The 27432-nt window shown below is 40.2% G+C and overlaps 3 protein-coding genes and 1 long non-coding RNA gene across 7 annotated transcripts; 2 read left to right on the forward strand and 2 right to left on the reverse strand.

Moving 5' to 3' along the window:
* Positions 1-106: 106 nt before the first annotated feature.
* LOC116718826 (lactase-like protein) lies at positions 107-10950 on the reverse strand. Its single transcript, XM_032561070.1, has 15 exons — positions 10864-10950; positions 9737-9796; positions 9302-9439; positions 7804-7964; positions 7364-7451; positions 6316-6425; positions 6116-6244; positions 5945-6040; positions 5177-5231; positions 4939-5100; positions 3619-3893; positions 3161-3287; positions 2886-3085; positions 2753-2816; positions 107-929 (listed from the first exon to the last, which is right to left on the reverse strand). Exons 1-15 carry the CDS (start codon positions 10895-10897, stop codon positions 814-816), a joined length of 1815 nt encoding a protein of 604 aa, XP_032416961.1. The 5' UTR covers positions 10898-10950; the 3' UTR covers positions 107-813.
* Positions 10951-11092: 142 nt separating this feature from the next.
* On the forward strand, positions 11093-14271 carry LOC116718828 (gamma-crystallin N-like). The gene is made up of 6 exons (XM_032561073.1): positions 11093-11255; positions 11455-11503; positions 11961-12082; positions 12518-12653; positions 12734-12873; positions 14059-14271. The coding sequence occupies exons 1-6, from the start codon at positions 11212-11214 to the stop codon at positions 14189-14191; spliced, it is 624 nt and encodes a 207-aa protein (XP_032416964.1). The 5' UTR covers positions 11093-11211; the 3' UTR covers positions 14192-14271.
* LOC116718829 (uncharacterized) lies at positions 14137-17608 on the reverse strand. The gene is made up of 2 exons (XR_004339003.1): positions 17453-17608; positions 14137-14237 (listed from the first exon to the last, which is right to left on the reverse strand). It is a non-coding gene; the product is annotated as an uncharacterized LOC116718829 (long non-coding RNA).
* A 2818-nt stretch (positions 17609-20426) lies between these two features.
* On the forward strand, positions 20427-26548 carry LOC116718920 (ras association domain-containing protein 7-like). Of its 4 annotated transcripts, none has more exons than XM_032561222.1 (6): positions 20427-20514; positions 21732-21856; positions 22354-22959; positions 23464-23741; positions 26057-26233; positions 26389-26548. In XM_032561222.1, the coding sequence occupies exons 2-5, from the start codon at positions 21754-21756 to the stop codon at positions 26210-26212; spliced, it is 1143 nt and encodes a 380-aa protein (XP_032417113.1). In that variant the 5' UTR covers positions 20427-20514; positions 21732-21753; the 3' UTR covers positions 26213-26233; positions 26389-26548. The 4 variants fall into 4 exon arrangements, with proteins under 4 accessions (XP_032417113.1, XP_032417110.1, XP_032417111.1 ...); XM_032561219.1 differs by having other exon boundaries at positions 20440-20524; positions 21731-21856; XM_032561220.1 differs by having other exon boundaries at positions 20440-20524; positions 21731-21856; positions 26057-26229.
* Positions 26549-27432: the final 884 nt, after the last annotated feature.

The following is a 27432-nucleotide window of genomic DNA, read 5'->3' on the forward strand; positions in this document are numbered from 1 at the left end:
GCTGGATTCATCAGGTTTTACATGCCGGGACAGAAAATGAATCCCAGCAAAAATGAATGAGGTTACCAGGTTCTCCAACTAATTAAAAAATAATACTAGGCTTACGAAGAGTTCATCCTGTCACTGTTTATTATTCTTGGCTTATAGGCTGAATCTGTCCTGTATTTTTGTCCACATCAGGTTGGATTTAATTATTCTGGAACCTGCTGATAAATATTAGGTCATTTTTATCATGTCAATTTTAAAAAATGCAGGGCAATAATTTTTTCCATGAGTGAATCTGTTTCATATTTATTTTTCAGCAAGTAAAAAATAAGTGATTATTATACTTATTGAAGTGTAATAATCAGTAGGAGGGTTGGAACTCCCGCAGAGGACTGCATGAACCTGGTAAATGAGCTGTTTGATGAAAAATAAATAAAATATTACATTTATATACTACACAAACCCTCTAAATATTCCTCACATTTAATATGCACATTTAAACCACTTTATTGTTATATCAAATTTAGAAATACAACTGGCAATAAAAGCTTAAATATGATGAAACTCATAACAGTCAAAACAAAGTTCAGCCTGGTTGTTTGTTCCAGTCGGAAACGGTTTGAACAGTTCAGTCCAGTCTTAGTTCAACAGTAAACCAGGCTTACTAATCATTTATTGATTAATAATCATATTCTGCTTGTTCTGACTGTTTATTGATGACCCGACTGGAACAGAACGGCAGGGCGGTCAACAGGAAGACGCTCTGATTGGTTCCTGCAGAGTTCTGCTTCCATGGAAACAGACAAGGCGACCCGACCCGGGCGTTCCTCAGAGGCGTCGGCGCAGCAGAAACATGAAGAAGACGGCGCTGAGGAGGATGCAGAGCGTGCAGACGGTGGGAACAACGATCTCTGTGACCATCTCCATGTGGCCGATCAGTGGATCTGCAACCAGCAAGACAAAATACTCAAACGCTGAACTTCAGAAAACAGACAAATATACAAAGTACAACACTAACATTTTAACTTGAGTAAAAGTGCTTGTTTTTAAAAATACCTAAAGTACTGAAAGTTAAAGTACTTGTTCTGTAATACATTCTGCATATATATTTTCTTGAATTCATCAATGTTGTTCTGCCATTTTCATGAACAATGCTTCTGTCATGTTCCGTGTTTTTCTGTGTGTTTATTTCGAGTTTTCTGTGTCTCCGTGTTGTCCTGTTCTCCCCTCGATTACTCCCAGGTGTTTCTCGTTCCCTGATTACCCCCTGTGTATTTAGTGTCACCTGTGTGTCTGTGTCTTGGTCGGGTCCTCGTCTAATGTGCTCTCAGTCCTTCGTGTTGTCCTTTCGTGTAACCGGTTGCTACCGGCGTCGAGCCCTGGCTTCCGCTCGGCCGTGCAGCCCGGAGTTTGGGGACTGTTTTGGATTTTGTTCATTAAATCATCATTTCTCACTGCATCCTGGGTCTGCTGCGTCTGTCTCACCACCGCATTTCATGACAGCTGCAGATAATGCGTGTTTTATTGTGTTTACTCTCTCTGACACAGTTTACACTTAGACTTGTGATTTTGTGGATCTGGACACTTAAATGCCAGTAAGAAAATAAGAAAAAGGATGATTGAACCTTTGAAAGTTTTTATTTAACAAAAAGCAAAACCAATGTCATTTTAACTGCAGTCTGCCTAAAAAGGGGACACCTGCTATTCCTTTGACAGTAGACAAAGGAATAGCAGGTGCTGATCCTTTCCACTGACACTTCAACTCCATTTTGTCATCACAGATGAATAAATATTATATATTCGACCTTGTAATGGAGTCAATATTTCAGTTTTCTGAAACTAGAGTCCATTTTTAACTGGTTTACTCAAATAAATCATTCATTTCAAATCAATTAAAGCAAAAAAATGTAATGTGACGTAAATGTAAGGTATAATTTTTACATTATAGAAACGTAGTGGAGTAAAAGTCGAAAGTACCAGGGATTAAATCTACTTAAAGTGACCTACTCTGCTTCCCTGAACAGGCTAGGATGTATCTATGGGCTACAAAGCATGTTCATTACTCTTTTTGCACAAATTCATTCTCAGATAATGAGCTTTTAGTCTGATCAGTTTTACTGTCTCTGCCACTTTAAATCCACTAATCTTCTGTTGGCCACGCCCCCAACTCAACATTTACACTCCCAGTGAAAAAGGCTTCAAACAGATGCACAATTACTCAACTGTACATCTTTGAAAAGCAGAAGTGGAGCCTCCTGCACAACCAACCAGAATACATTAAGTGGTTTCTGGATTTTGAGTTAACAACTAAACACTTGTCTTTTCCAGCAGCCATTGTACAGCACATACAGAGAGAAAATCAGCTGACCAAACATGTCGGAGCAATTCTTCGGTTGCTAGGTAACGGGCGGAATTCTGCTGATTTGTGACATTCTGGAGGTTTTGAAACGGCTCAAACACCAAGAAAGATGAACTTATTGACAAAAAATGCCTGTGTGTTTTTTAAGAGGTTGGGTTGTTTTTAGAAGCAGTAGAAACCCAAATGGAAATACAAACAGGTTCCCTTTAATTAAAGAGGACTTACTTTACTTAATTACATTTTCAAAGTACATAATTACATAAACAGTGTAATTAAGGACATTAAGGAAGAACTTGTACTTTGCTACTTTAATACATCCCACCAATCAGAACCTTCAGAACGTCCCCAAGCAGGAAGTGTTTGATTCCTGCATGCTCCTGATCTATCTGGGCCTTTCATGCCACTGACCTGCAGCCAGCAGCTGGTTGCTGGAGGAACACGTCTCCACAGCTTTCCTCTTCCAGCTCTCCACCTGCAGACACCAAGCAGAGAACCAGAGTCAGCAGCTGCTCCTGGAGCCGGCTGCGCTGCTGGGCCTCACCTCTCTCTGGCTGGGGAAGCCGTTGGAGCTGATGATGCGTTTGTAGAACTGAACCGAAGCTTTTGGGAAGCGAGGTTTGTTCTTGTTCCTGAAGTCCACGAAGTAGAGTCCGAAGCGCTCAGAGAAACCTTCGTCCCACTCGAAGCCGTCCAGCAGAGACCAGGCGGTGTAACCCTTCACGTTGACTCCGTCTCTAACGGCTGAGGGTCCAAACAGAGACAGACGTTGAGGCGGCCCAGCCAGCTTCCTGTTCCACACAGAGGAGAAACCATCACCTTTCAGCAGCTCGTTGATGTATTCCCTGAAGTACTGCATCCTCCAGTCATCACACAGGTCGGTGCATGGCATCTTCTCTGAGACGCCGTTCTCCGTCACGTAGATCATCGGGTTTCCATACTGGGTCTGTCAGTGAGATCACACAGAAAATTCAGGGTTAGATCTACCCATCCAGAACCACAGAACCTCCTGATGCGGTTCTTCTTTCCTCCAATTACAAACAAACAAACCAAAGCCTGACAGATGCATCATCCCGCAGATTCAAATGTTCCTTTAAGAAGTTTTTTAAGGTTAAATCTTATTTTCTGTTCATAGAAATGTTTTTGGATTTAGATTTTTAAAAACATACAAAATCTACTGTATGATGGTGATAACTGAAGAAACAAGGTCTAAACAGTAATGACCAGTTCATATTTACAATATGCTGGTTAGAAGAAACATGATTTTGTTGCTTTACCTTCACAAAGTTCAACAACCTCCGGAACCCCCAGGGAACTGAGTAGAGCCACTCAGAACCAGGGTCGGGCCACTTTGGGTCCACCAGCTCCGCCAGGTCCCGATCTGCAAAGTAACTGTCTCCGAAGCTGGAAGGGTAGTTCTTCTGGGTGACGTAGCGGGTGGTGTAATGTCCGAGGCCCAGGAAGTCGACGGTTCCTCGGATGTAGCTCTTCTCCTGAGGCGAGAAGACGGGCAGCCGCGACGCGCCCAGGCCCTGCTGGCCGCTCTTCCTGCCTGGAAATCCAGAGGTCAGGGATTATTAGTTCTTCTCCAGGTTTTCTAGATGTCCAAGAGTTTAACTTTGGCACAGAAAAAACATGAAAATAATCTGATTCCTGCTACAGAGGCTGAATGAGTCGGACCTTCAGGGCCATCAGAATAATTTATGCTCAAAGTGTCCAAACCTTTGTTAAAATGCCAGTTTTTAATGTTAAAATCAGTTTATTTTAAATCATTTTCACCTTTAATCCATAGTGCATTACTGAATTAGCTTCATAAGCAACCATTGTTCAGAAATATATATTTTAACTCAATTTTACTGAAGCTGTTTGACCAAAAACGGCATCAGTAAAATAACAGAGTGAAAAGTTTGCTTCATTCCTTAAATGCCCAGCGGTGCTAATCAGCATCATAGCTGATTTACATTACTGCAGTGCAGTGCTTAAGTTTAGAATCTCTAATTTATGGGCCACAATAAGCAATAATCAATTAATTACACAATAAATTAAAACAAATTCAATCATATCCATTTAATTTATCGTTTTTCTCTTTCTACCAAAAACTGGACAATAAAAGTTTTCAGTCTGGTTCTTTGATCTCAGCTAAACCTTTGTTTGAAGAAAGATTTTGTTTACAGAGACTTTATAATTCATTTTATTTGTCGTTTCTGGTGTTTAGTTTATTTATTTTGGATATTTAAAAAGTCTTCCTGTTCCAGTGTTATATGTTCATTAGAATTTAAAGTTTATTGATATTTGAGAATGTGCTATTGCTTTATTATGCCTTTACCATAATATTACTTGAATATGGTCTCAAAACAACATTATCGCAATAATTTATCATCCAGTAAAATGTGTTTTTGTGGCAGGCCTACTAATTTATTTAACATCTAATAAAAAGCAAAGACACGTTGTCTTTATACAACTGGAAGTAAATTCAGGCGTTATGGTATTAATGTCTGTTAATGTTTAGTCGGCCATGTTAGCTGAAAACTCGATCAGGTTGGTCATGCAGACATGATTGTATCTGCTGGAGGAAACGGAGCAGAGCGTGAAGGTACCGATGTATTCCTTCATGACCGCTGGGTAGTCTCCATGGAAGAGCGGCGTGGCGAACCAGCCCAGGTAGAAGTGGATGTAGCGTTCTGCTGCTTCCACGTCCCGTTGGTTGGACACGTCCACCGGTTCGCCCCAGTCAGCACTCAGGGAGATCCCGATCAGACCTGGGCCCAGCTGAAAACCAGTTAACTACTGACCAGAACCCCAGAGCCAAACCAGTGGGTCGGTTTACTCCGTCACCTTTCTGCTTGCTTCTCCACTTCATGTCGTAGGTGTGCCAGACTTTAGCGTGGGCCTGGAAACAGAGACGGGCGTCAACAGGAAGTACCTACAGTTACTACTTAAAAAAATTAAAAAAGATGTATTTATTATTCTGTTAATATTTTAACTAGTTTTTATACCTGGGACATTTCTAAATATGTTTGATTATGAAACATTTAAATCACATTATTTCTGCTGAACACGAAGCTCCACTTTCTGCAACTAATTTAATACCTAAAGGTTGAACAGCAAGTCTGAAATCGTCATGTGAGGAGACAACAGTTCAGCATAAAGAGATGTTCACAAGTCATTTTTCCAAGTCCAAGTCAAGTTTCAAGTCACTGAGAACAAAGTTCAAGTCAAGCCTTGAACTTGATTTGAACTCAAAGTCAAAGTTGACTCGACTGTGATGGCAAAGTTTAAGTCAAATTTCAAGTCACTGGAGGCCAAGTCAAACCTCACGTCTAAGGAAACAAGTCCAAGTTGAGTCTGAATCTTGTTTTAGCGAATTAAGCACGACTCAGTTTGGAGTCTAAACTCTAAACTGAAGTCAGGTAAACGATCAAACCCTGACAGAAAAGATCAGCAGATTCAGTTTGAAACTCGAAGCTTTTCTTTAGTCGCTGTCTTGTTGGATCAGAACCAGGTCCTGATGTAACGGCTGAACCTCCAGGTTGAACCCACGGCGTTGCGTTCAGGGTCATAATGGCCGAGTCGGCTTCTGGAGCGATCTGGACCCAGACTGACCTTGATGATGTGGTGAGCCGCTTTGTAAGCGCCGCTGCCCCTCGTCCTCAGTCCGGGGGCGTGCTCCCCTGTTTCGTATCCTTCCACAGAAATGGACTGAAAGAAACAGACCTCCTCAGTGAGATCCCAGTCCAGATGTTCCCAGAGTCAGTGAACGCACCATCCACTCACCCAGGGGTTGTTGAAGGTGATCCAGTGCTTCACTCTGTTCCCAAAACGTTCAAAACACAAGTTGGCGAATTCGTTGAAGTAGCCGACCATGCTGGCGTTCTGCCAGCCGCCATATTTCTCCTGCAGCACCTGCGGGAACGCCGACATCCTGGTTATGGCTCCGCCCACGCCGACGCGTCGGACAGGCGGGAAGAACTCACCTGAGGTAGATCCCAGTGGTACAGAGTGACCACAGGTGTGATCTTACTGTTCAGGAGCAAATCGATCAGGTCGCTGTAATACCTGATTCCTTTCTCGTTAACATGCTCACCTGCAGGAAGTTACATCATCATCAGCCATTTATGCATTAATATTATACAGGAATACAGGGATTTTCATTCACTGACCAAACAAAGCAATTTCCTGTCAGAAAACAAACGGATCCAAAAACAAGAAAAACGTGAAAGTATTTAAAATAAAACCAACATGTGTCTGGAATATTCTCCAATCTGGAGACAAAGTGATGACAGGTAAAGGTGTCCTGTCTGAGTTCAGTTTGATTCTCCACTTCATGGAAACTGTTAAAACTGTTCAGAGTGACAAACACACCTTCCCACAGCAGGACATGGTGGCGGCAGCATCATGCTCTGGGACAGAGTAGCTGTATGGAACAAAACCCTGGAGGCTGCAGAAGAGCTGAGCCAGGGGCGAAGGTTCGCCTTCCAACAGGACAACCAGCCTGAGTAGGTGTTATGGGATGGTTCAGATCAATGCGGATTCAGGGGTTAAAATGGCCTAGTCAAAGTACAGACCTAAATCAAACTGAGAAGCCGGTAGCAAAATACATCAAAGACCTGCAGATCTACCTGCAGCCAGAGATGGATCTACAAAATATTAGAGGTAATTATAAATGCACGCCACACTTTTCAGATTGCTTTGGGCTGTATTCACACCAGGAATACCAGAAAAGTATGCTTCATTGTTTTCTTTTGGTGCATTTTTTTTTGCAAGTGGACTTTAACTTGTAAACAAAGCCATGACAATCTTTGCTCCCATTGGACAGAAAGGATGTGGGGGCGGGACAAAGGACAGACCAGGAAGTAAATAAATATGGAAATCCTCCTGCTGCATTTGAGTTTTCATCACCTTCAACTGCCGCCAATAATTCTGCTGATTGGAGAAGTTTTGGTTTCTCTCAGTTAGGAAAATATCTTAAATGTCTTAGAAATTGTTTTATTTTCATGTAAAATGGCCAAACTGGGTTTTTACTTCTCAACCCGCTGGGTAAAATCCTCGGCCAGGAAACTGAGAAGCGATAATGATTCAGCTTCATCTCCTTCATCAGGTTAATATCATCCTAAAAGACAAAAAACATGATTTCACATTGATTTTCTGATCCAAAACAAAACAAGAATGTTTTCAAGCTGCTGTTAAATGTTTTGTTTCTATTATAGATGACATAATGAGAAAATTAGCTGCACTTTGTATTTATTGTAAATAAATTTCTGCTTCATCTGGCCTTCCTCTGAGCATGACTCTGTGTCATTCTTGGATCTGCAGGGTTTTGTGTTGAACAGAGTAATGTTTTCATTCAAAATGACATAAAGAACTGAACACTTACCTGAACATAAACATCTTTAAAGGCATAATTTAAAGACTGCATAATTCAGAAATAATAATAAGAAACATTTGGAGAATCGTGTAACCACCTTGAACTTGTAGTAGCCTTCACATGAAGAGTCTCCTGTATCATTTGAGGAGATTTTTCCTTTTTTATGAGCAAAAACATCCCAGATGCTCATTCCTTTCCCGTCTGTATTCCACGCTCCTTCGGTCTGATAGGCTGAGCTGCCGACTCCCCAGGAGAAACCTGCAGGTTTATCAAAATGATCAAAAATAATAATAATAATAGGTTTAAAGCTCCAAATAAATCAGGTTAAACTTCAGCTGCTAAAGAAAACCAAATAAATGTTCTGGTCCGGGTTCACAACCCCAAATAGCTGACTCCATACTTCCTGTTTTGGTTCCTGGAACTGGATTAAATATAAATTAAGCCAGACACACACAGAGGATCCTAAGTCTGATTTAGTCCAAAGTTTTAATCCAAAAAGACCAAATGTTTGAGAAAAGATTGGAACATTTCTCCCAGAACATCCTGAAACCACTCAGCTGATGTAAATGGAGATCAGGGTAAAATTATTACCAACATAATTTTTCTTACCATGGAAAATATTCAACAGAAATCAAAGTATTTGTCTTTTTATAACTAGGCTTTTATAATCAGTAGAAACACGTTTATCAAGAGATTTGTACTGGAAAACCAACTTTGCTGCAGCCAAATCAGCTTTTATTTCAGTCCATAAACCCGACTAAACACAGCGAGCGTTTTAAAGAAAGTAACCCAAATCCTGTTCTTATCCTGAGAACAAATTTGTTCAATCGAATCCAAAATAATTTGAAAACCAGATGCCTTTTTTCATACAGCAAGTGTGCAAAATCATATTTAAATTTTAACAAAATCTGTTTTGTACAAAAAATCTAATTTTTTTTTTTGTACAATTTTGTACAAAAAAAACAAACAAAACTATTTTATTCACTTTATTTCTATTTATTTTTTTTGGTCAGCGAGAACTTCTGATTTTGGCCAATCTGACCAAAAGTTTGGACACCCGTGATCTAATAAAAGACAAAATGAAAGAGATTTGGCCTGTTGCAGTAACAGATGCTGCTGCATGATAAACCATCCCAGAAGTTATTGTGATAAACAATAATTTTGTTGTTTTGAGACCATTTTCAAATAAAATAGTGATAATAACAAAATAACACATTCTCAAAGATCAATAAACTTGAAATTATAATAAACATTTAACACTGGAACTGGAAGACATTTTAATTGTGTTTTGTATTAATACAAAAAATTAATGCAAAAAAACAAACCAGAATCAACAAATAAAATGAATTATGAAGTCTCTGCTAGTTGAGACCAAAGAACCAGACTGAACACTTTTATTGTCCAGTTCTGATGGAAAGTAAAAAAAATCAATAAATCATGCAAATGGAAATTATTGAGGTGTTTTAATTTATTATGTGATTAATTGATTCATTGCGGCAGGTCTAACAAATATGACTTTTTTCATCTGAATTTTCTGCAATTGTTGGTTTTGAAATTTTCCAAACAGAAATCTAACTCATGTTTCTCCATCCTACCAGTTGGGAAGGTCCCGTAGTAGAAAGAGGTTTTCTCATTTTTGGTCCAGTCAAAGTCTCCACCAGCTGAAACACACAGCGCCAGCGCCAGAAGACGCACTCCTGTCCGCAGCATCGTCCCGCTCGCTTCCTTCACACCTGCAGGGCAGGAAACATGCAGCCGGATTTAATCACTGCCGCAACCAAACTGCCAGAAAGGCCAGAAGAAGCGGACCTCTGCCCTGATGTGTGTCGCCATGGCGACAGCAGATTTATCTGAGCTAGCTGTGGACAAACCGGGACAGGAAGTGGGACGGCTTGTCCAAGAGAGACATTTCACGCTGATGGTCTCTCCTCAGCTCTAGAATCTAACTGAAGGAGTGTGTGTTGGGTTTGAGGCGCCGCCTGACTCTGAACACACACACACACACACACACACACACACACACGTCTGACCTGCTGTGTTTGTCTCGTCCGTCTCCGGGACGCAGGAAGAGTCCTGAAGCTTCTGGTTCCCTGCCAGCGCAACAAAAACACAACAGAGTGAGACATCCAGGACCTTTTCCACTATTCATCACACACACACACACACACACACACGCACGCACACCCACACACACACACACTCTCTGAATGGTGCAGCATTGGGAGCCAGCAGAGTGTGACAGTAAATCTGCTGGACAAACACATCTGATGGAGAATGGAGGGATTTTAACACTGTAAGCAAACTGAATGTCTGTGTTCATTCAACATGGCTTCATGCTCTGCAGGCCTGAGGAAAAAGAAAGTACACCCCTTCCACTTCCTACTGACAGCATCTGATCCTTACCTGACAATAAAGTTATCTAAATCATACCTGAACAAAAATCTCTCCCTGCAGGGCTTCGTGTCTGTTTTTGTGACTTTTGCAATCAAAAAATGTTTGAAATTAATTTTAAGTTGCTGTTTTACTCACTTACAGCAGGCGCTAGCTGCGCTACACTGTTAACATGCCTTCCTTTTCTTCTCTTAATAGTACAGTCAGTCAGTTATCATAGACTCTAGCGGCTTATCTACCTAAAAGAAATACTGCCACCTGCAGGTGAGAGTTAGCATCACTTAACAGTTTTGACATTTTTTTTCAGAAAATTGCAATAAACTCACAATTATGCATTAGCGCAAAAATATCAATGTTTGTTATGTTATGAGGACACAACCCATCGAAATACTTCACTGTGTGTAATAATAATCATAACATACAAGTTTTGTTGTTTTAATTAAAATACTGAAAGATATTAATTCTTTACAGAAGTATTTTAATAAATAAGGACGTCATTAGAGGTAAATATGAAGGTTAGTCCATATATGGTCAACAGGATACTGCAGGCACAAATCTATGCCAGCAGGGGGTGCAGGTGGGACATTTATTGAAATGTCACACCTGGAGGAAATATTTTCTTCCTGTGTACCAAAAATTATTAATTTTGATCTTTTATTTTTGAAGGTATTATATTAATAAAATGACAGCTGATGAACATTAACTTTAAATGATTAGATGTGACTCAGTCAGATACAGGAATAGTTTTGGGGGCCAAAAGGCTGACCTGGGCTCGGTGCAGTCAGGATGCCCTGCGGCATTCTCCAGGCTTCCTGTGAATAATCCAGGCTCCAGGAGCAGCGGGCCCCGCCGCCATCACGGCCCTTCTCTCTGCTTTGTTTCAGAGAAAATGCTGAAATGTTCAAACCCAAAGTGTTGGCGCTGCACTCCGCGCTCGTTGTGTTTCTGTTTCATTCATCCTGTGACTCGGGGGCATCAGGAGTGTGTGTTTAGCATATGAATGGCCCCGCGGGCCCCGGCGGCCGCATCAGGAGCAACCTGAGCCTTCTGGTAGCTCTGCGCTGCATCAACGCGCCATATTTAAGGCGCTTTCTGGCTGCCTCGCAGAGCTGACATGAACATCTTCACTAAGGTCCCAGGATTAACCCAACAAACCAGGTATGTCCCGAGGGCCGGGGCCCGCCGCGGGGGCCGCCAACAGTTCCACCAAATCACCCAGACTGAGGATGAGGAGAAAACACCATGAAACCTGAGCTAAAGACGGTTTTAGAGTCCAGTTAGGCTCCAAAACACAAAGAGAGTTTAATATTTGTCTGTTTTTCTGAATAAAATGGTTTGTGGGTTTGTTTGTCTGCAGCAAACTGGGGTCTGTGCTCCAACGTGCCTTTTACGGGTCCACTGGGAGGGTGAGTCCAGCCGAGAAAACAGCGCCACCTTAAAAAATCACATCATTTATCTAATTATTTTAAAGTTGTGTCACCTAGATGAAACCTGCCTGTTAGTAGAAGAACTTTAGTTACTTGGTTTGACCCATTTGGACCCAGGAGTTAAAGCAGATTATAGAGATTCCTGGTGGTTTTAAAATAATTTCTTCACATTTTCAGCCAGAATTTCCTAAAATCTTTGAGGTTCTGGAGAGTTTTTCTGTGGATCTTGTCTTTCTGTTAAGCTCAGGACATTTTCAGAGGAATATTCTGTACAGGTTCAGATACTTCCAACAAACTTTGCAATGAAAAACCAGCTGATAGTTGAAGAGAATCTGAAAAAGATCCAAAAGTTTGCAGAACCGTTGATCCAGAACTTTTTGGAACTGCTGAATGAAACCAATGAGTGTCACTGTTTGACCTTGTTCTCTGCGGCCAGGTGACCCTTTTCGAGCAGCGAAACTTCGCTGGCAGACGACTGGACCTGAACTCTGACTGTCCCAGGATCAGCGACAAGAACTTCCCAGAGAGATGTAACTCCGTCCAGGTGGACAGCGGAGCGTAAGTTCGCTAAAGGAGAAAGATAAGAAAAAATAGGAAAAAAGGAAACCCAATAAATTTTTAAATCATAAATTTATTTTTTTAAAATAAAAGTAATCTGTATTTCAATTATTTTTTATAAAATATACATTAAGATAACTTCTTGAGGATAAAAAAAGCTTTTATTGCCCCACAATAAAGGCTATTGTCTGGCAATAGCCTTTACTGTTAAAAAGGCTGTTGTCATGGCAAACGTCATTTGCCAGGATCGTCTTCCTGACTGGCTCCTCAAGTTAGCATAAGTAAGACTGAAATTCTGTTTCTTTAGAGATTTTGTAGCATTGTCTGAGTTTTCAAAGGGGATGTGAGAAAGTTTAGGAACCACTCTTTTTAAAATATCGGTCTCTAGAAGAAGAGCAGAACCCATCATCTTCTTCTCTGTGGCGTGTCTGACAGATGGGTTGGGTTCGAGCAGGAGAACTACCGGGGCCGTCAGTACCTGTGGGACATGTCCGACCGCGGGGAGTACAACTGCTACGACCGCTGGTGCGCCCAGGTGGACCACGTCTCCTCGGTCCGCTCCGTTAAGCAGGTGAGCCTCTGAAACATCGTTTTACCTGATTCCTAAATGTGTCGGCTTCCTCACTGATCCGCTGCGTCTCTGGTACTTAGGACAACAATCCTCCCAGGGCGCAGCTGTTCGAGCGAGCCGGTTTCTCTGGGAAGAAGATGGAGATCCAGGATGACATTCCCAACCTGCTGAGCCGCTACAACCTCAACAGAGTGGCGTCCATCCGCGTCCTGGGAGGAGCGTAAGTCCACCGTCCAAACAGGTCCAGTTCAGGTTTTACATCAGGAAAGGCTTTGTTTAATAATAAGCTGTGATATCTTTGGCCTTTGGGTCCAGAGATCTGGGTTCTCTCTCTTCAGGAGGTTCAATCCTCCAGAAAGACCAGATGATGACCCCCTTTCAGTTTCCTGTCAGAGATCACCAGATTTCATTTAAAATGTTGTGGTTTTTCCAACAAGTTCATAAAGTCCTGCATTCTAACAACCCACAGCATCACACATCCTTTACCGTACTTACAAAATGTTTGTGCCTTTTTTATTTTATCTGCTCAAAAATAAACTAAAGGAATATTTTAAATTGTTGCAGATACAAAATATAAAAAATGATTGTGTTATAAGAGAGGTTGGGGTTGATTATTTCCTTATTTGGGCTGAAAGTCTTGCATTCAAGTAGAAGTAGGTCAATGTTTGTCAAAGTAGTTATTCCAAAGCTAAGTTGAATGCAGAAATATTGTTCATAAATGGCGAATCAAGCTAAATATTTAGGCCTAAACTGAACAAGCTAAATTTAATAAGATAAATGTGAATAGATATTTTTTTTATTTGACATTTATTTCACCAGAAAAACACCATTGGGATTAAAAATCTCTTTTGCAAGAGAATCCTGGCCAAAACTGGCAGTGGCACACAGAGGTTACAGAATATTCACAACAGAAAAAATTACAGTCAGAAATAAATGAAGAGATTTAGCTTCAAACTAAAGCTCTAGTTAGAAAGCTAAATACTTAGCTTGAAACTTAATATTTAGTTAGCCTGCTAAATATTTGGGTGGCTAACTAAATATTTAGCTAGCTAAAAATTTTATTACATTTTAAATTTAATATTATTAATGAAGAAAATATTTAGCGAACTAATGGGATGTTAACTAGCTTAAGCATCCGTTATTTAGCTAGCTGAAGATTTAGCTTCAAACTGAGCAAGCTAAGTCTTTAGCTAGTAAGCAAAATATTTTGTTTGAAGCTCAATATTTAGTTATCCAGCTAAATATTTAGCCTAAAACTAAAGTTATTAATGAATACATAACAAGGTGAAAACATACATTTGAATGGGGTTACAAGGAAATCTGGAAAGAACCAGAATCACGTAAAGAAAGAACCTCAGGGTGTTCTGGACCCGACCGACCTGTCCGATCCGTTCTGCCGTCACAGCTGGGTGGTGTACCAGGAGCCCAACTACAGGGGGCAGCACTACATCCTGGAGAAACGGGACTACCACAACTTCAACGACTGGGGCAGCCAGAACAGCACCGTGGGCTCCATGCGCAGAGTCCGATTCAGCTGAGCCAGAACCTCGACCCGACAACCAGCACTACCGGAGCCTGTCAGCTCTACACAGAAAATAAAGACTATTTTAGTAATAAACTTACGTCTTTATTTAATATTCGTTAGAAACATTCAGGTGCATGTAGATGACTTTACTATCAAAAAACTTCATAGGGTGAAATTCGGAAAATGCTGCCATAACAGGCTGAGAAATGTACTTTGTCTCTGCGTTTTGTCACATGTGGAGTCTCTCAGCTCACTTCTGGATGGAGACGCTTCTGGTCTGATTAATCAGCAGGGGCGATTCTAGGATCTGACCTTTAGGGGGGCTTAGCCCCCAGCAGGGCAAAGACCCATGAGAAGATATTCGTTGGTGCAGTTTTCTAAATCTAACTGCTTATTTACATACATTCACAAACAAAATTAAGAGACATGTCAGTCATTCATGGAATAAAAGAACAATGTTAATTTTACTCAAACATATACTTATAAAGAGTAAAATCAGAGAAACTATTATTTTTTCCAGAGGTGTATAAACTCAGTTTGAAACAGAATCTCTAGACCACATCATACCTGCCAACATCTGCTAACATTAATGAGACACAAGCAGCTGTGGAGTCACACAGTCCTAGTGGGGTCTGCTCCCTGGAAATTAAAATAAAATCTACTCAAAACTATGCATTTTCATTTCCCGATTGGCTCATAAAGTTAAAAGACAAAGACTTTACAAGACGAGGGTCTCAATTCAGAGATCATTTTGATTTTACTCCAATAGAAACCATTATATTATATATAATATTGCCTTATGTGGGATAACTTTTTTCAGGACAATCTGAACTTTATGAATTTAGACTTAGTTTTTACTTTTGGACAGACTATGGCTGCATTTTGGACCTTGAGTCACAGAAAAACAAAATCCGATTTGGAAAAATTTCCATTTTTTCCACTGTGAAAATGTCAAATATTCACAAAAAATGATTTTTATAATTTAGAATTACAATATATACTGTACATTTATTCACTTATGAAAGTATGAAAAATTAACAAAAAGATGATCAAGACAAGACTTGAAGAAAAACAGGAACAGGACCAGGCTGGAAGCAAAACCAGACAAAACTGTAAATAAGATCAAACCTCCTACCTTTATGTAGCCTAACGTGTTTTTCAAGCATGGAATAAATCCAAGATTTGTTCTTGATGCTGTAATAAGATCAGACCTACCTTTATGTAGCCTTCCATTCATTTCATGTGTGGAGTAAATAAAAGATCTGTCCTTGTTGCTGTGAAAAAGCATCAGGCCACCTATCTTTATGTAGTCTACTTTGTTTTTCTAAAACTGCACAAATGATGCAAATTGGTTAAAAGTAACCTGAAGCAATGCCTCATATTGAGGATTCTTGTGACAGTGGACATGAGAACTTCCCTTCAACAGGAAGACTTTCCAAATAGTTTAGCCTGGAGGGGGAACATAAAGCCCTGTGGCCCGCCAAGCTTTTAAGACACTTGAGAAACCTGGACATCTGCCTATATTTCTTAGTTGTCTTCGGGCTGCTCTTGGTCCGATCCCTCCCCTAGGAGCTGTTTGACACAGCAGACCCGACCCAAAGGCATGGAGCCTTTGACAGCTCCTAGGATCTGTGGGACACTCAAACCCCTCCACCACAATAAGGTGGCAGCCCACGGAGGGGAAAAATAAAACCGGAAGCAAAAAAAGGATCAAACCAAAAGACAGAGAAGACCAAAAGCAAAGCACAACCAAAACCAAGACTTGAATTGACCCAAGACTAGACAATGCAAAACAAGAAGCGAAACAAGACTGGAAACAAAAAAGGACAAGAGGAAGGGTACACACTGGACAGATCACCAATCGCTCACTTGGCTGATTTTGTTTTGTTGTTTTTTTTTGTTACCAAACTCACTTTTGGTATGCCCTAAGTAATATTTTTACCAAAAGTGATTTTGGCAACAACAAAAAAAAAGAAAGAAAAAAAATCTGCCAAGTGAGGGATTGGTGATCTGTCCAGTGTGTACCCTTCCGCTTGCCCTTTGACCCCTGGAGATGGGAACTAGATCCCTCTGAACCTGAAGTGTGCTAGATGAAGTATGGATGGAAATACAAATCCGTTTTGGTAAAAAGTGATTTACACTTACTCTGCTGCCAGCTGGAGAGAGACTGCTTTAGAGTCTACCACAAAATATTAAAACGCCTGAAATAATTTAATAAAAACAGGCATAAAAACTTGTAAATTGGAGGCCAGGCTTCAGTTTTCTCTGCATTTATGTAATATGTAATATAGTTTCAGTATCAGATACTGAAAGCTGAGGTTGTTCCGGAAAAAAGAGCAAAAATACAGACTCCATGCACATTTTTTGAGAATTTTTCAGCCATAAAAAAAAGAAAAATACCAGGCGGCATAGTTACAATTATGGTCATAACAGAAAGAATTTCCAAAAAGAATAACTTTCTTTTAACTTCCAAACAAACTCAACACTGAACCATTTATTTACATTTTATAAAAGTAAGTTTAATCAATGCCTCCTATTGGGGATCAATGTGGTGACAGTGAGAAAAAGTTCCCTTTAACAGGAAAACTTTCCAAAAAAGCTTGTGCTGAAGAAATTAAATCAAGATTAAATTTCAAGAGGCTGCGTGTTTTGACGCAAAACCGGTTTGCACATTTAAATTTCAATTGATGAACGTAAATGAAATTTGTTTCAGCTATTTACTTATTAAAGTATGGACCCTGTCTTTGAAATATGTAGATTAGATTTAAAACTAAATGTTAAATAGATACAAAAAATAAAAAAGGTATGCATTTTCAAAAAGAAATAAGACACTATTTTCACCCAAAAACATTTAATATACATCCAAAAGATAATTATCTTAATGCAGCTATACTATGTCAACATAACCACATTCAATTATCACTAATATATAGCTATGCTATGAAGTTTTATTATAGTAATTTACTAAGCTGAGTTCCTTCCTGCAGTCTCTAAAATGTATTTGAAAAATCCTTGTCAGCCATTTTTCCTTCACATCACAACTGATTTTCAACCATCAATAGCACAGCACAAAAAAACCCTGAAGACAAAATTATTTGCAACAGCAGAATCCTTCTCAGCTCATTGACTCTCAGCAGAGAATCAAACTAAACCAGCAAAGCTTCGGCCAAACGCTTAGCGTTAGCATCAAACAGCGTTAGCATCAAACAGCGTTAGCATAGCATCAAACCCGCAGAAGACATGGCGGGTCGAACAGAAGCTTGACTTAACTTACCTTTGATGGGTCAGGCGGTTCCCCCAGGCAGCTTGAAGCGGTCCTCAGCTTCATTGTCGATCACCCAAGATATCCATTATCGATCAGCTGCTAGTTCCAGACGCCATTTTCTTCCTCCTCAGATATTTCAGGGACGCCAGCAGCCAAATAAACAAACCGCCGCTGAAACGCCATTGGTCGCTGGGTCGCTCCTCCTCTGCTGCTCTGTTTAAACAGTAAAATGGCTTCAATAACTTCATCAAGTACAAAACAAACAACTCTGAATAAAGTTTCCGAAAAATAACTTACCAAATAACCAACGCAGCTATTTCAAACATGGCGCTTCCGCGGCCTACTCGCCCTCAGTAGCGTCTTCTCAGCAGGTCATGACGTCATATGACCAGGCCTCGATAACGGAGACGATTTCAGGCAGAGCCGCAAAAGTTTGGAGTTATTTAGGCTGGGAGTCCAAGAGAACTCGGCTTCTTAGGCGATTAGAAAAGATCATTTCAATCAATTTATGATTCATTTCATAAATCATAAATATTTGACGTCTCCATGAAACCGGATGCAACTGGCGTCTGTTTTTGATGACGTAGATGCCCCACCAAGCATAACGCATGTGGGGCGTGCTGTGGTGGCGCAGGGGGTTAGCACGTTTGGAGGCCTTAGTCCTCGCCGCGGACGTCGCGAGTTCGACTCCCAGTCCCGACGACCTTTGCCGCATGTCTTCCCGCCTCTCCTCACCCTCCTTCCTGTCTGCCTACTGTGGAAAAAATACGAGCCACTAGCGCCGCAAAAACTCTTCGGAGAAAAAAAAAAAGCATGACGCATGCGCCTCACGCTCATAAATAACAAATATGGCGCCATTCGGCTTGGTTTCCAGATATATACTGAATATATATAAAATGTATTTATCTTTTATTTTTATTATTTTCCCTTAGGGACAAACTGGCTTATTCTTAGAAAAATGTGCATTTTCCAAACTCCAGTTCTGACTCCTATGGAGAGTGAAGAATGCCAAATGACAAAAAGTAAATTATGAAATAATTATTTAAATGTATAATTAATTTATTAAAACTCTTCACGCTACATATAGAGTGAAGAGTTTTACTCTAGAACATTTCAAACAGAGAACATGAGGCTTTATTGAATCTATGTGCAACAGAAGAAAAAAGACAACTTTAATAAAGTGGGTAAAAATGTGCCTATTCCGTCAGAACTGCAAAAACAATAAAGAAGACAACAGTTAACATGAATCATAATGGAAAAGGAGTAAATTATATGAATTAGTTTATGAAGCAACAACAACTGTTCTTTTCTTTTAAGCAGTAGGATTTCTTTATTAGCTGATTATCATCAAGGCTTAAAACAGTTTTGCACCAGTTAGCAACTCGTTTTCTTGACCCAAACGAATGGTGTAAACCAGTTTCTTCTCAAGTTTTTTTCAATATTCTCTTCTCCGCATCTGTAAACTAGAATAGAGTCATTTTCAGATATCTAACCCTAATAATGCTCCTTCTTAGTATTTTAACTTTATGTTTTAAATAATTGAGAGCATCTGACCAAAGCAAGAACCCTGTGATTTGGTCAGATGAGATAAGACAGTTTATGTTTAGTCCATTTAAAATAAGCTCTGGATCATGTATAAGAAGTAACTGACCGCAGCGTCCAGACGATGCAAAGGCAGGCGGGGGAAGAGGTGAGCTAGAAAATTTGATACAGGAGAGTTTCTTCAAAGAGACAAGGAGTGACTAGAGATGGATGACGTGACTGGAAGGGGAAGAAAATTCACCCTGAACTGAATTTATTTAGTACTTTTTATGTGATACTGACGATTCAGAACACTTTATACCAGTTGTTTATCTTCCTGTTATACTCAGATTTGGTCATTTTTAATGTGTTTCTGCTGGTTTTCTGTCTGTCTTTCTCTTTTTAACTTCTCTAAAGTACTTTGTGTTTCACCTGGCTGGATGAAATGTGCTTCATAAATATAGTTTTTGATTCTTCACATGAGAAGATGAAAACTGACTGGTTTAGGTCATAATCTCCTGTAAAACCATGTGATTCTTGACATATAATTTAAAGATGATCACCGTATCTCACTGTTTAAACATGCATCACATCTACAGTCCTATTAACTCTGTTCATAGCACTGTGTTTATATAAACGTCTACAGAACAAAGTTAGTGTAAATGAAAAAAACAAAAACAATTCTGACTTTAATCTACTTCTAATTCTGTGTCAATATGTCAAAATCCAAACATTCTTAAGTCTATGTCAATTATGTTATCAGTATATAAAGAATCACATAACTGTTTTTCCTTGTTGCAGGATTTGTAAACCTGAACTTCATCCACACAGAAAGATTGTCCCAAATTTACTGCGTATACTTGACTTTTAAGACTAGATTTGCTTGATAGTTTTTTTTTTGTGATCCTCTTCTATAAAACTTCAGACTCTGAGGAATCTGTGCTGAGCTGTTTACCCTCAGATTCAAACACTAACAGAGACACAAACTCGTCCTGCTGCCTGGAATGCTGCAGGTCTGAGACACTCCTGCTTCTCTCAGGGGGCGGAGCCAAATGACGCGTCACGGTGACATCACTGACAGCAGATTTACATTTTCTAAGATCAGCAAAACCTGGAAAAACTCAGAGCAGGTAATTCTGGATGTAATATTAGACCTGTTAGTCAGACAGCTGGGAACTGATGGGAGAACAAATAATAACGAGAAATATAACATTTATTTCTGTCCTCAGATGATTAATCTAATGAAAACATAAAATAAATGAATAAAAAAAAATTACAATAAGGTCAGAAGTCATGATTGGTCAAACTAATCCTTTAACACCGGAGATGGAAGTGGCTCTCAGTAAAAAGCTCCAGTTCCTTCAGGCTGACATCACTTGATGCAGAACAGCCAGATGAGCTGCATTCCTCAGCTTCACTCCTCCTTCTCTTTTTCCTCCTCCTCCTCTTTCCTGGATGAAGTTTGTGTTTGAATGTTTTGGTCGCATTCATTCATCCGTCCAGCAATCCTCCACTCAGAACCTGAAGCACAGAGAAGATTGAACGGGAAGGTGAGTGTCGGCTCCGATTTCCTCTGATAGGAAGAAATAATTATTGAGCTTTTTGTCTGTAACTTTAAACTTTTTACATAAAACAGGTGAGTTTGTATTTATTACAATACTAAGAAAAGAATCAGATAAAACATTTATGAGTTAATGTGTGTCTTGTGCTTGATGAGCGCTGAGTTTGTTTTCTGGACCGTATAATTGTTATTATTTCTATTCATTTAAATGAATTGTTGCTAATTCATTTATTTCACATAGAAAATCTGGATAAAAATATATAAAAAAATAAAACTGTTATTCTGCATTAAATTTGACATATTTTTCTAATATGCAAAAATATAGAAACTCTACTAAAACACTGCATTTCAAATGTAAGGAAGTAAAGTTAATGTTTTTATTTGAGAAGCTCAACAACATAAAATCATGAAACATTAAAAAACAACAAAATAACTTTTATAATTGTAAAGTTTCAGTTTTTGACCATTTAAAATCACTGAGCTGCTTGTTGAGGGGCAGAAAATATTTTCAAAAGCACCAAAACCAGCTTTAAATCCTTAAAAGAACAGAAAATAGAACCACTTGTAAATAAATAGAGCAGGTTTCCATCAGTGGGTGTTGATTGCAGCTCTGAATGAAGGTGATACCGACGTGAAGCAGAGTAAACAGAGACTGGAAGTATGTGAGGCGGAGCCTGAACCTGCAGGAATGTCGGCGCGTTCTGCAGCATTCCTGCCTTCAGCAGAAACCTGCAGACATGTGACTGCTGTTCAACAGGGGAAACACTTTATGTCTGAGAAACTACCTGCAGAGAGCAGGCAGGAAAGTTTTATTGGCAGCAGGATTAAATAAAATGGGTCAAAGGTGATTATGGAGCTCCTTTAATGATATAAATATATGAATCTGTTATCAGTTATAGTCGTAGCTCCAAACTCAGATCAGATGCTGTGAGGTGTGATAAGCTTTGAAATGTGTCTAAATCCTGGAGATGATGTGTAAAAACACTGAGCTGATGCTGGTTTTCTGACATCAGGCACATTACTGACAATGATCTGTCGAGTTTCAGATTTAGGTTTATTGTTTTATAGTAAAATTATTACAGTGAATCTGTGTTTGTTACATGTAGTAACAGACATTTTCAAATGAACTGATCATTTATTTAACATTTTAGTGTTTTCTGTTGCTTTAATGTGTATATTTATTGGCCTGGATGCCATGTTCTGCAGGTCGCGGTCGGGTCGGGTCAGGATGGAGCTGAAGGTCTGGGTGGACGGGGTCGTCAGGGTCGTCTGCGGCCTTTCTCTCAACACTTCCTGTCAGGAAGTCGTCATCTCTCTCGCTCAGGCCATCGGTATGTAGTTCCTCTTCATCCCTATGATCCAGTAAACACTGAGTCATGGTGAACATTCACACTGCAACATGCAGTGTAAGGTTTGGATTTCTCTTACTGAGCATGCTCAGCTCCATTTTTCAGGACAGTTACAGTTACTGGAAACATTTTCTGAAAGCACTGCAAGCTGAAGGGAACTGATTTTAGAAAATAGTGAAAGAAGGAAAGTAGGAGAGTTTATGTACATATATGAAGCACAGCGATTAAACATTTTGTTTTAATTCCAATAAAATGAAAACTAGAGGTAGGAAACAGATAATAAAAGGAGGAGGACCAAAGACAGAGCCCTGGGGAACTCTTTGGATAAATGCCACTGAGAATGGGTGATTTCTGTTACTTTTAGTACAAAAATTGCGTTTAATGACTTTTTAAAAATCTCTTCAGCTTGCTCGTTGCTCTGTAATCATAAAAAATGTAAACTTTTCTGCAGAAGATTGATGTTTTCCTTCTGCACGCAGGCCAGACGGGTCGATATGTTCTGATCAGGAAGCTTCGGGGCTTGGAGCGCCCTCTGGTTGCTGACGACTGCCCCATGCAGCTGCTGGCTCAGATGGGTCAGCTGGCTGCAGAGGTCCAGTTCGTCCTGCGGAAAACGGGCCCCAGCCTCAGCGAAGGGCCACACAGACCCAGCAAGGAGAGCCATCGCCCCCTGCTGGTGCCCTCAGAACCAGAACCTCAGCATAAGGGCCCTCAGAAAGCCCTCTCCTTCAATCTGGGCCCCTCAACATTTCCCAGGAGGAACAGACCCAGCAGGAACTGGTCTCCCAGTCTGGAGGAATCAGCAGAAGAAAATCATCCGTCTGATCCTGAGAAGGAGGAGATGCTGAGGCCGATTCTGCAGCAGCAGACGATGCTGCAGGACCTGGAGGCTCAGATCGAAGCTCTGGAGAAAGACACCGAGTTATTCGAGCAGAAGGTCACAAATTCTGTAGTTCCTGATCCGATTCCGGACCTGACAGACGACCTGCAGGAGCTGGAGTACCGGCGGAAGCAGTACGAGGTGGAGCTGATGTACGGAGAAGACTGGGCGGAGGAGCTGAAGGTGGAGCTGGAGCGAGAGCAAGGTAGACGATCAATCAATCAATCAATCAATCAATCAATCAATCAATCAATCAATCAATCAATCAATCAATCAATCAATCAATCAATCAATCAATCAATCAATCAAGTCTTTTTGTAGAGCACATTTCTGCAATGACTCAGGTCAAAATGCTTTAAATCATGAAAACACAAAAAATCCTAAAAACAACATAAAGTGGACAAACCAGAACAAATGTTAGACTTTGACGAGTTCCATCATCTAAATTATTGATATTTATCAAATATGTTGGTTAATGTTCCAGTTATTATGGTTCAAAATCAACTCTAATCAGCTGGGTTTAAAGAATCTCAGTGTTTCGGCTGTTTTGCAGTTTTCTGGAAGTTTATTCCAGATTTGTAGTGCATAGAAGCTGAAAGCTTCTTCTCCATGTTTGGTTCTGAGAGGCCTGGATGTTTGACACAGCAGCAAATCTTTAATGTGTTTTTGTACCAAGTCTTCTCTAAAACCATCATCCTGTTTTCTACAGACATGCAGAGACGCCTGGAGCAGATTCACTCGTCTATAGACGACCAGAGTTATGAGATCAAGGTGCTCCAGAGCCGCTCCGACCACCTGGAGCAGGACCTACAGGACCGAGCCCAGACTAGCGCCCCGAGCGCCGAGGAGGAGGGGGCCCGGCTGACGGACGAGGCCCTCAGGTCGCTGACCCAGGAGCTCCACAAGCGGCTGCAGCTGGGCGAAGATCTGGACGTGGCGCTGGCAGAGACGCAGTGGCAGCTGCAGACGGCAGAAGAAACGGTAAAGGTATACCACATCACCTACCATTCTGGGTGAGGGAGGATCAGGAAACCCAAACTGCTCCGGATTCAGCTGCTGGAGACGCTGCGTCATGCTAAGCTAACGGATGGAGACGAGTCTCAGCAGGGATGGGTGGCAGGAGGGAAAGTCTATGAGACAGCAGCAGCTGCGTTTCCACTGATAGAACTGAGCAAAATGAAATGATAAAAATAAATGTGCTTAATGGAAATTCGCCAATTCTGAAAAAAGTTTGATAAAAGCTTTTGCGCTAGAATTAGTTTGTTTTTTGGTCGTATCAAAATCACAGGAGTCACATGACCAGCATGTTACTACAGGCAGACATGATGAAGAAGACGACAGGAAGTAGTAACAGGATGATGGTTTGTTTTTGTCATGTTTCAGACAATGTGCAGCCTGCTCCACCAGAGCTCTCACAGCATCACACATTTCATATAAAACGTGTCATTTCAACGAAGCTCTTCTGTAAAATCACAGTATATGATTTCCCAAAACGCCTCATACTTAGCCGCTCCCAAGTATAAGGGGTTTGTCTCCTCTGATTGGCTGATCGATGTTGAGCGTTGCCATCATGGATGAACTATGAATTCATCTCACGTAACTGTTTACATCCGTCGCTGCCATTATTTTTTTAAATTTGAAAATCAATCAGAAATGACCCACAACAAATGAAGAATTGTCGTTCTGTCGAATTGTATTAAAAACCAACATCAAATCAAACTAAACCTGAGCTGAAAGTTAAATAATAATTTCTTAAAGTGATCTGAAACACAAACCAAAATGTCTTAAATAAAAATTTTAAAAACTAAACAAACATAATCTACATTCTAGATTACAAAGTGCTGACAGACTCTCAGCCACACCTGCAGTTTTATTTGTAATGATGCAGATTCTTCAGAGCAGCTGATGATCTGGTTGGACGGGAGCAGTTTCCAGGTCAGAGACGGATGTCTGTCCCCTCCGATGTGTCCACTGGTCCTTTAAGATCAAAATGAGACAATAATGAGTCAGAAAAATCTTTAAAATGTGAGACATTTAAATGCATTTAGTTGACAAATGATGACTTAACAGGAATAAACAGGAATAAAAGAAACAGACAAAGGGAACAGAGGTGAGACAGAGACAGACTGAGATCAGGCAAGAAGAGAAACCTGAGAACAGGAAGAACCGGAACAGACAAAGGAGCCGGATCACAAAAAGACAGGAAGGTGATTTATTCTCAGAAAAAACAGACCGTTCATGACAGCAACACTCAGGACTGACGACACAAACACCAAACCAAAGAAAAATTACAAATATTTCCACTTCAGCTGCAACTGAGAACAAAAACTCTTTTCTATACACTTTCTATAATATTAGCTCTAGATTTTCAAATGTGAAGTTATGAAATCCACCTTTTAATCTTTTTTTCTTTTGTTTAGATATTAAAATATTTTATTGATCAAACATAATCATTATTCAAACCTTTCTTGTTGTTTTGAACTAAAAATCATCAGAAATATGACTGAGACATATTTTAGATGAATGTGAAACAGATGGTGCATCAACATTGTCCCTGTTTAAGCCGCTTTAATTCAACTCAAGCCCGTTTTCTAGAATGTTCTGTCCGACTGGGGAAATGTGAAAATGTAATCATATTTACCAGAGTTCAAAAAAGTGAACTCTGGGGCGGTTTGAATGGATGTATGAACGCCAAGCAGACCAGAGATTGCTCCAAAAACAGGAAGTGCACTACAGTGCAGGGCATTCTGGGTAAATACAACCAAAACAAACCCGAGACTCTAGCATTAGTCGTAGCCTTTAGCCAAAAACTAAAGAAAAATCCTCCAACCACTAAAATTTGACGCCACTCCATTTTTATTTGGTGAAGAAGGAAGTTGCGTTCAGTGTCTTCAGATGTTTTTGTGTCGTTTCCTTCAGTAGTTCTTGGTGCAGCGCCCCCACAGGCCAGGAGGGGAACAGGTTGGTTTGACTCAGAGCAGAGAGAAAGAACCACAGCAGCTGGAAACGGAGCAGATGTTTCAGTTTTGGTCCCCAGTTGAACTGATTTTACTGGTTTATTGGGTGGAAACACCCAGACAAACATGCTGATGTTCTGCATCTCCAGCAGCAGCAAACTTTGAACTTCCTCCAACTGCAGATTTAAAATATCCACAGCAGTGAGAATCAGAATGACATAACATTCACCACTGCCACCCCACATCCCCACCCCTGGTGCATGGCTGTGTTAAGGTGTTTCATGGTGCTGGTTTGACTGCAGTTTGTTTCTCCTGATAACGTATCATCCCTCTGATGATCTCCAGGACAGACTGGAGCAGATCGATGGGCTGAACAAGGAGCTGAGGCAGTGTGACCTGCAGCAGTTCATCCAGCAGGCCGGTGGGAACCCGTACGCCGACCAGGGGGGCCCGCTGCCGGTCAGCGAAGTTCAGCTGAGCAAGACTCGCGTCAGGAAGTAGCAGCAGCCGGAGCATCAGTAGGTTAGCTACACACAGACCTGATTGGTTTTACTGAGTATTAAACTCTTTTTGTCACACACTTAAAACATATCCAGTGTATCTATATTTAAATAGTTTTCAAAATTAATGAATTACATAAATAACTGACTGTGATATGTTCTGTTTTTCTGCTGCAGGAACCAGAAGGAGAAACGTTGAAGTCCCGTTAAATGTGTGTGTGAGTGTGTGAATGTTGTGTTTGTTGGAACAACACACATCTCTTTGTACAGTTGTTTAGCCTGGAATGTCACTTTTTATATGTAAAAATAAAGTTTTTTATTCCATCTCTGAAATAAATTCTCAGCAATTCATCTTTGCACCACCAGAGGCCGCCAAAGCTTAGTGATGCAAACATCTCTCCTGATAAAACAATCTCCTTTTATTGAGAGACTTTTATGAAGCTTACTGATTCATGCTAACTATATGTTTTTATATAGAAATGGTTTAATATGGTAAAAAAATATATAGTATATATTAAACAAAAGAAAAATATATAAAACTTTTTGCAACTTTATACTCATCCCAGTTGCTGACATGCAGTGATGACGGTTCAGGTATCTAAAGGTTTTTGTTTCATCTCAGTCCTAAATTACAGCTGCTTTCTCGTCTCAGCTGTTCTGTTCAGGGTCTAGAATCATTTTAGGATTATACTCGATAAAAACAGTATTTGGTTTTCAGTTTAGATAAAATCATAATATCATCCTCTTAAACATTATCTTTAACTTTTTGTAACTGTTCTCATGTCATCTTTTTATCAAACATTTTTGCATTTTTTTTACTAAAACTAATTTGCATTGGAGATTAGAATAATTTTAGCTGCAGAAAGTGGAAGAAGAGACTTGAAGAAGAAGTTGAGAAGTTTTGTTGTTGACTAAATCTGTGCTAACAGACTATGTTGTGACCAAGGCTGGGCTGAGAGTTAGCAGATAAACCGACTCAGGACTAAAATCACATCCTAGATGCAGGTAGGAAATGATGCCGTCCATCTGAGCTGATGTTCCTCATGTTCCTCTGGTCTCGTGTGGATTTCTATTAAATTATACAAGAATCTATAACTCTCTGTCTGTTACGCCTCTCAGTGAAGGAGGATTTCCCTGCTTGGTGTCCGGATTGTAACGTTACATCAGGTGTTAGTGCAGCAGCCTCCAAACATGCAGCACAGAGGAAAGCTGTTGTCCTCA

This window comes from Xiphophorus hellerii, chromosome 4, assembly GCF_003331165.1.
Source record: "Xiphophorus hellerii strain 12219 chromosome 4, Xiphophorus_hellerii-4.1, whole genome shotgun sequence".
In the NCBI taxonomy this organism is placed as follows: domain Eukaryota; kingdom Metazoa; phylum Chordata; class Actinopteri; order Cyprinodontiformes; family Poeciliidae; genus Xiphophorus; species Xiphophorus hellerii.